At 33.8% G+C, this 9,142-nt stretch overlaps 1 protein-coding gene across 1 annotated transcript; it reads right to left on the bottom strand.

Annotated features, from left to right (window-relative positions):
* Positions 1-142: 142 nt before the first annotated feature.
* Positions 143-4,003, bottom strand: LOC132600350 (profilin-like). The gene is made up of 4 exons (XM_060313429.1): positions 3,695-4,003; positions 1,585-1,722; positions 645-787; positions 143-341 (listed from the first exon to the last, which is right to left on the bottom strand). Exons 1-3 carry the CDS (start codon positions 3,803-3,805, stop codon positions 653-655), a joined length of 384 nt encoding a protein of 127 aa, XP_060169412.1. The 5' UTR covers positions 3,806-4,003; the 3' UTR covers positions 143-341; positions 645-652.
* Positions 4,004-9,142: the final 5,139 nt, after the last annotated feature.

The following is a 9,142-nucleotide window of genomic DNA, read 5'->3' on the forward strand; positions in this document are numbered from 1 at the left end:
AAATGTTAATATGATGACCGTAAGAAGTTTGATTGTAGTCAGAAAATTGACAACTTGAGATAAATGGGGCTAGTTTGATTGTTGAGATAAATGGGGCTAGTTTGATTGTTATAGAAAAAATACAATCTAACCAAAGCTCAAATATTCAAATTTAGCCATTCTACTATAATTATATATAACCAACCAATAGGTCCACACCAAAAGCTTAAAGTAAACACAAAATTAAAAGAAGAAAAATGTTACAATGACAGTACAGTTGATACACAGAAGAGCTACCCAACTCTCCACCATAAAACACACAAGACTTCTTTATGGCCTCAATTATGTAGAATATTCACTCACTGCAAAAGATTTAACACAGTATTAGGTGATAAGTTGCCCAAAGAAATGAAGCAAAGGAGAGGGTTAATGCAGAGAGTTTAACTTCTATATACTGATAACGTAAAAGATCTTTTGCACTATCAAGTCGCGTAATAGATAATTACAAGTGATTGTCTATAAAAAGTGAGATTAGTAGCCTATAAATTAAAGCATATTACATGGTATACTATCAGTGTATATAAGTTAAATCCATGAGGAGGAGAGTACTAGTCAAATGAAAAGAAATACCAAGGATGAAAAAGAGGGTCAAGAGATCAACTTACCAGCATGCCTAGAGACCTTGTTCAATGAGATAGTCACCCAGCCTTTCAACAATCATATTACACTGGCCAGGAGTCATGGGCTCGTCATATATTCCAATGATCAAAGCCTGGTTAGTCTTCTTAACGGTGATACCACCAGGACCCTGAAAATACGGAGGACCAAGTAAGGATGACAAATAATAGAAGGCCAATGAGGGGACTTCACCACATAATCTGAGCTAAATTTCATTATCTCCTGTGAAGCATTGTGTAATCTACTTTCATGTATTACAGCAGGGAAAATGCCAGCACAGAAGATCCACTTCAGTGGTCTTTGTTGAGAAATAATTAAGAAAATAAAAGAGTGTTCTCTAACAATTCAAACTTTATATGAGATGGTCGCACAATTCCAACATGGTACCGCACCGGCAGGGGTCCTGAGTTCAAATCTCACCGTCACCCATTACCGAGAAGACTTCCATGTGTTTGAGCTATGAAAAAAGAATCAGGTCCACACATGAGTGGGCGTGCTGAGACATAATTAAGTGCATAAAAGTTTACTCTCTCTAGCCGCTTAAGATTTTAGATAAGATGTCCACACAATTCAACAATCGTTATTCAAATTGGTCTTCATAGATCTAAGTCAAAACGAATGGAACATCTTATGGGAGAGAGGCAATAATAAAAAGGACACAAAAAACCGACTTTTTGTACCAAAACACTTGCATATAATAACATCAGCATAAACTGCCTCAAAATCTAAGCTTGTTTGAGATCTCAAAAGGTGCAAGTAAGAGTTTATATGACGCTTTCCTGCCTGCATTTTTTTAATAAGGATAGAATTTTTTAAATATTCAGGGTTAGAACCTGAGACCTCTGCCTTGTTTAGATTGAAGATACTCATTTATACTCCACAAGGAGACTACTTGCAATGCAATAGTAGGAAACAAGGGTCACGTACCTTTTTGCCTCGTATAACAGCTCCTGCCTCCCCTTGAATCACCATATACTTTGCTCCCCCAAGAAATAAACCAGTTGGAGCAAGTGTTCCAGGTTCAGCAAAATCATTCATTATGGCTGTTATTTCTTCTGGTTTAAACTGCCATAAAAATAAAACACCATTAATGACAAGCTCACCAAGTTAGTTGCTTTTCAGTGCAACTCTACCTTGCTTCCAACAAGCCTTTGCGCACAGGAACGGCGTTGGGCAGTTTAGAAAATGAAGAAACTTATGAAGTTAATATGAACCATGAAAAAAAAAAAAACCCAAAAGACCACCCTATACATCCAACCATCAAATTCATCATTAAAACCCCACATTTTTAACATGCAATTTAGTCACAAGTTCAAACAAAAGCTTGAGAAATAACAATATTCAAGACTTTTTCTTCAAGTGGATACAACAATTTGATTGCCAACTCATGCTAAATCAGTAGTTTTCCCCTAAGTTACTCGGACTCTTCACTTTCGGTGTTGCACCCCTGTCGACATGACGTGGGTGTGGGTGTGGGATCCGTACCCGCTTTGGTCAAACGATTTTGGGTACTTTGACCAAAATCGATAGAGAAATTTGAGATAGACAATGATTACTGAGATCAAAGCAAAAGCTAGGGCTATTGCAATAGCCATGTTACACCAAAAAATAGTAAGGAGATGCATCTTTACTTAATAATAATTACATGTTCGAACTTGCTCTAAAAAATTTGTGCATTCTTTTCCTTACATATTTTTATAACTCTATTTGTAGATATTTGAATTATGTTTAGCCGAATCCCAACACCTGTATCCATACCTGGATCCGTACCCCGGAATCTTAAAATTTGGATCATGAAGGATCCGACTTCTAGATCCGCACCCCCGTATCAGACACCCGCACCTGAGTCCGAGCAACTTAGGTTTTCCTACTTATGACTATTGCAAAACTAGTTTGTTTACGGGTAAAATACATATCAAAACACAACTTCAACCTCCAAAATACCATTTTTCAACTTCAAATACTACTTTGTTTTCAATTATAACTCAATTCATGTCCAAACGCCTACTAAGTTCGCAACTATTTAAAAAGAAGTAATAGGAACAGACTCTGCAGCGGCACCAGCATTAATGCTACGGGTTCGGCAGACCCCGAAATTATCTATCCAGAACAGAGTAAGCAAAACAGATTGTGATTCAAAACCCATAAACTAAAAATTCTAGCTCCACCTTTTTGTGCAGGATACATACTGACTGAAAATTCTGGATTTTGACCAAACTGGAGCAAGGAAAAAGAAGTGAACCCCAACTAAATTTAAACCAAAATTAGAACTGGGTACTCAAAAGAATCCTGAGGAAATGCATATCCAAACCAACTTCAACTTCCAAATACTACTATTTTTCAACTTCAAATACTACTTTTTTTTTCCAAATATCGCTCAATTAATGTCCAAAAGCTTACTAAGTTCGCAACTTAGTAAGCTTAGTCGGTGCAGCCGTGCACTGATACATATTGACTTGAAATTCAAGATTTTGATCAAACTGGAGCAGAGAAAGAAAAGTGAACCCAAGTAAAATGAAGAGTTAATCTTCAAAAACACACCCCAACTATCAGTTATTTTTTTTTCTACTTGAACTATCACCATCTATATATTAAACACAGGTCCAACCTGATTAGGTCGACTATCAATTATCTTTTTCTACCAGAACTATCAAAAACATAACTAGTTCATAGTTCACGTAGGAAAAAAAACAACTGATAGTTGGGGTATGAAACTCACGAAAAAGCGATAGTTAAGGTGTGTTTTTGATTATTAACTGTAAAATTAAACTATCAACTATCAGCTAGTACTTTTTCTACCTGAATTATTACCATTTATATTTTAAACCACAGGTCGAACCTGATTAGGCCGACTATCAATTTTTCCTTTTCCTACCTGAACTATCAGAAACACACCTAGTTAATAGTTCAGGTAGAAAAAAAGAACAACTGATGGTTGAGTTGTGAAACTCAGTGAAAAAATGAAAATTCCATGTATATTTTTGACCATTAACTGTAAAATTAAACCAAAATTAGAGGTGGGGGTATAGAACAAAACCTGAGGGAAATTAGCAGATTGTGCCCAAACAGTACCATCTTGACCAATAATAGCAGCAGAAATGAGATGATAAAACATCAAATGATCATCAACATATGTTTGCCACGACATCTTCTTCTAATACTATATATCACTGAATTTTTTTATTTTTTTTGGGGGGGTTCAAGATTTGTGAAAAATTGAGATATGGAATTTGATAAATTGATGTGATTTTTCTAGAAGTTGCGTTGATGTTAAGTTTCTTTAATGTTAAATGGGACTGGTAGTTTTTTAATTCTATGTTTGGTGTAGAATAAAGACGATTCGGACAGCTAACAACATCTTTCGGTGATAAAATCTGCTTCTTCTGACTCAAAGTCAATTAATTCTGGTACCACTAATCATTGACAAAAACTTACCTGAACTTGGGTCAGTAAAATTTCCTCCTACGTGATAAGTTAGTTAATATACATTTTCACCTCATTTATCACGTCATGATAAAATATAATTAAGTTGGCGTAACTATTAAAAACGAGTAATTTTTTGTTTTTTGTATTTGCACCAAAACATTTACTACTCCATATGATATGTTCTTTTTACGAATCAATTCCTCAAATGACCATTGAATTTGTAGAAAAATCTTATTAAAGTAAGTTTTAAATTATTTTTTTAACAATAAAGTCATCAAACTATGTCCTTAAAGTGAAACATTGTAATTTTAGACATAAGACCGTGTTCAAATTAATAAGTATATTTCATGTTTAATACTCCCTCCGTTTCAATTTCTGTGAACACATTTGACTGGGCACGACATTTAAGAAAGAGTGAAGACTTTTACTCCCTCCAGATCAAAAAAAGAATCCACTTAGCCATTTGCACACCTCTTAAGAAAACACTAAATCCTAGATAAAATTAGGTAATTTGACTAAATTATCTCTAATTAAATAAGCATTGGATTTGATCATATAACACTTAATAGGGGTGAATATGGAAAAACAGGTTTGATTCTTTCTTGATTTGATAAGTGAGCTCTTTTTTTATCCAAAAAAAAAGGCTAAGTGGACTCTTTTTTTATTCGGAGGGAGTAAAACTTATGGTTCAAAATAAGTCTTGAATATTTGTGTGGTTGTAAATCATTTCATAAAGTGAATTTATTTCTAAATTAGGAAAGAGGTCATTTATTTTTGCACGGAATAAAAAAGAAATAGGTTCACATAAATTGAAACAGAGGGAATAAAAAAAATAGAAATATTCAATGTAATATTTCAAGCTATAAGAATAAAACAATATAACCATTCAAACTTTGAGTACGATATAAGGTTTTCTTTGTTATATCAACTTCTTTTGAACTATCTTGATATTTTCTATTGCTCAAATCGAAAGTTAAACTTTTAGGAAAAGGACATTGTGTATCCACTCAGCTAAACTAATCCCACATTTAACCACTTTTTGGGTTTAATCCCACTAGGTGTCCGGTCGGTCCAAATTAATGCCAAAAAAATAGCCGGTCCGCCCAAAACAATGTCAAGGCTGGCCGGCACAACAGCCCAGGTGCTTAAAAAAAAGACTTTTTGTGGCTACTTACCACTAAAGGGCTGCTATAACATATATACATATGTTGGAATTATATATACACTTTATATACAAGAATTATACAGTTTATATACATATGCTGGAATTAATCATACATTTAGTATACATAAATTATACGTTAATTATACATTTATTATACACATATTATGCAATAATGATATGATATTTATTTTTTTACATATACAATAGTGATACATATTATATACCACACTGATACAGTTTCTATAATATATTTTTTATACGTATGATACACTTTCTATACAAGACTGATACAGTTTATATACACATGTTGGAATTATATATACACTTTCTATACAAGAATGATACAGTTTATATACATATGATACATTTTATATACATATACAACATGTAACACTCCGTACCTTTAACCTAAGCTTTGACCATGATCCTAGACTTAGAAAACCATATAAAGAATGTGGGAATTTGGAATTTTCCTGTTCAGTTGTAAGATGGGGGTTTACGCCCATGAACAGTGACCGTATTTCAGTATACGAGCCATATTTCAAGTCGTAAACTGGTACCAAAGATTTCTGAGCATTCTGAAATTTGACATTTGAAGGCTACATTGTTAAATACGGATCGTATTTCAAAATACGGCCCGTATTTCAAAACATATTTAGAATTTTGGGAAAACTTCCTTGATGAAAGTTGTAGATCTTTGAAATATCTTTCCAACGGTATATTATGGGGATCAAACGGACATCAGTGCAAAGAGTTATGGCCATTTTACTGAAGAGACGCAGTGCAGTCCATACCGAATACGGACAGTATTTCAAAATACGGCCCATATTTCAAAATACGGCCAGTATTTAACTGAGTGTAAAATTTAATTTTTCCAAAACAGTATATATTCGCCCATATCAGTTCAAATCATTATTTTTCATTCCTTCAAGCCTTAGAACGACCTCCTACCCTCTTCCATCATCAAGAACACCAAGGTAAGCCTACTCTAATTATTCCAACTCAATTCTAACATATACTCTAATAATCTAATCAAGAAATTATTGTTCCTAATCTAGGGTTTTCAATAAAACCCATCTCAAGGTTCAAGAATCAAGATTTAGGAAATCTTCTCCAAAACTCAAGTCTTTAATTCAAGTTTTGGAGCAATTAAGGTATGTAGAACTTCCATCCACATGTGGGAATCTCTACGTTCTTCCTTATGCCCTGTTTCTTGATATCCATGAAGTTCAAATCCTAGGGCATTAAACCCAACATATTGGTAGCCCGTATTTATGTATTTATGTACATGAATTTTGTATCTATATTCGTTATTGTATTCCTAATCTTCCATTACGGTTATTAGGAACCCTAGCTTAATCCATGAATCATGAATTCTTCCTCATGTGTTCTCATTATATTTATATGAAACTTTATGATTTTATCTAGCAAGTTACAGGCATGTTTTCAAGTCAATTATATATATATAATTATGAACTATTGTTATTACTCAAGAATCAAGAACATGTTTGCAAAACTATGACAAGTTATCTTATGAAATCATATTACAAGATATTTCATGAAACCATGTTACAAGTTATTTCGTGAAATCATGATTACAAGTTATTTCACGAAAATCATAAGCTTCTTAGCCAACTATATCATGTTCATGTTTTTAGAATTTGCTTAGTTAACCGAGAAGGCTCATATAGCCTAAAACTACGTAGCCACCGTAGGATAGGGTTGTCAGCAAGGAGGCAACACCTTCATTATGCAGTTTGGATCCTTACATGCTTATTATTACTTAAATCTCATATCCCTGGTAAGGTGTGAGTGTTCTGCTGGTAGGACGCAAGTATCAGATCATGTTGTCGGTTATACTATAGCATTCCCCACGTTACAAGCAATTTTATATACATGTATTTCCATTGATTTACTGTTTTCAGACTTTACCCACGTTTCATGCTCATGTTCAAGTTACATTCAGTTTCAGTTCATGTCCTATACCTATGTTGTGCCATGTTCTTCATTTCAGCAGGTTTTAAATACTAGTACTATTCACCATGTACTAACGTCCCTTTTGCCAGGGGCCTGCACTTCACGGTGCAGATACCGATTTTCAGGAGCATACACCTGCGCAGTAGGATCACCTCAGTTATCAGCTTATTGGTGAGCCCCACTTCTCTCGGGGTTCAACATGCAGTCTGCATTAGTATTCAGTTTTTAGTAGTCCAGGGCCATGTCCTGGTAGTTAGTATTCAGACATGTTTTAGAGGTTTCATAGACAGAAGTTAGTTCACAGAGTCAGTTATGCTTTCATGTTTTCAGACTATTACGTTTTCATGATTTTTCATGCTATGAGATAATTTCAAGACTTTATTCCGCAATTACATTTTCATGATTCATTTAAATTGCATCATATATATTATATTGTTTTGATGCCCATGTTGACAAGCAAGCCATGAGGTTCGTTCAGACACATGCAAACAAGGCCCGAGTGTCATGTTACACCCAGGCCATGGTTGGGGGTGTGACACAACAGGGGTACATATTATATACACATATGCCACAGTTTCTATACATATGATATATTTTATATACATATACAGCAGGGATACATATTATATACACATATGATACATTTCTATACATCAAAGCTTTTTCAGTCCTACAATGGTGTTTTCATATGAATCCTCCGCCATTTTCGTAACCTGCAACTCACAAATAAAATTGGAGAAGAAGGTGGAAGAGGAAAGAGGAGGAGAAGATGGAGAAGAAGGTGGAAGAGGAAGAAGAAAAATGGAGAAGGCAGAAAAAGAAGGGAAAGTGGAATTAGTTTAGTGGTTATAATTTGGGTTTAAAAAAATTGTGGCCATCGGGTGGGATAAGTTTGTGCCGACCAGCCATTTATGTCCTTTCCCCTAAACTTTTACTGAATGGAAATTGAAACACATGAGACGTTATATATATACACTAGTTGTCCGAGACTCAAGATATAAAAGTAGTCATATTTCAATTAGAAAAGTATAATTTATTACATATTTTCTTACTGCATAATTAACAATCAGTGGCACGTTAAATATGTATAGTTGATAAGTCTTCATTTTTATTTATGTTCTTTAATCAACTAATTAGATAATCTTAAACAAAAAAATAATTATGAGGAAAGAAGTTTAGCAGAAAAATCATCAAATGCCAAATAGACACAAGCGACTCAACATTCTGTAAAGTAACATAATTTAAATTATGTAAAATAATACAACCCGGTGAAAATCATAAATTGAAAAATATTGACATTTTTATGATATGTCCTTTTTATGAATCAATTCCTCAAATGGTCATTGAACTTGTAGAAAAGTCTTATTAAAGTAAGTTTTGAATTTTTTTTGGACAATAAAATCATCAAACTATGTCTGTAAAGTAAAACACTATATTTTTAGACATAAGCAGTGGCGTACGCAGGATCTTTCATAAGCAGTGTCACCATATAAAACAGTGAATAGCTGAATAAATCACCATAATGATATCATATTATAAAAAGACAACTCAAATCATATTAATAAAACTCATTTTAAGTACATTATTACAATTCTCCTAGACGAGATTTCATCTTTTAAAAGGTATCCATAATAGTCTCATTAGAAACATTACTAAATACTTCTTTTTCTATATAAGGAACCAAACAACCACTCAAAAGCTCATCATCCATGCGATTTCGTAAGTCAGTCTTAATCAATTTCGTCGCAGAGAAAGTTCTTTCAACTGTAGCAGTAGCAAATGGCAGAAGTAAAGCAAATTTCACTAGTCGGAACTCTAGAGGATACGTTCCATGCTTCTTTATGATAATATCGCTTTATTGAAATTTAGGCTAATGTGATGTAATCTGCACAATTAATAATTGATACGCCAATCGGA

The sequence above is a fragment of the Lycium barbarum genome, chromosome 6 (assembly GCF_019175385.1).
Source record: "Lycium barbarum isolate Lr01 chromosome 6, ASM1917538v2, whole genome shotgun sequence".
Classification (NCBI taxonomy): domain Eukaryota; kingdom Viridiplantae; phylum Streptophyta; class Magnoliopsida; order Solanales; family Solanaceae; genus Lycium; species Lycium barbarum.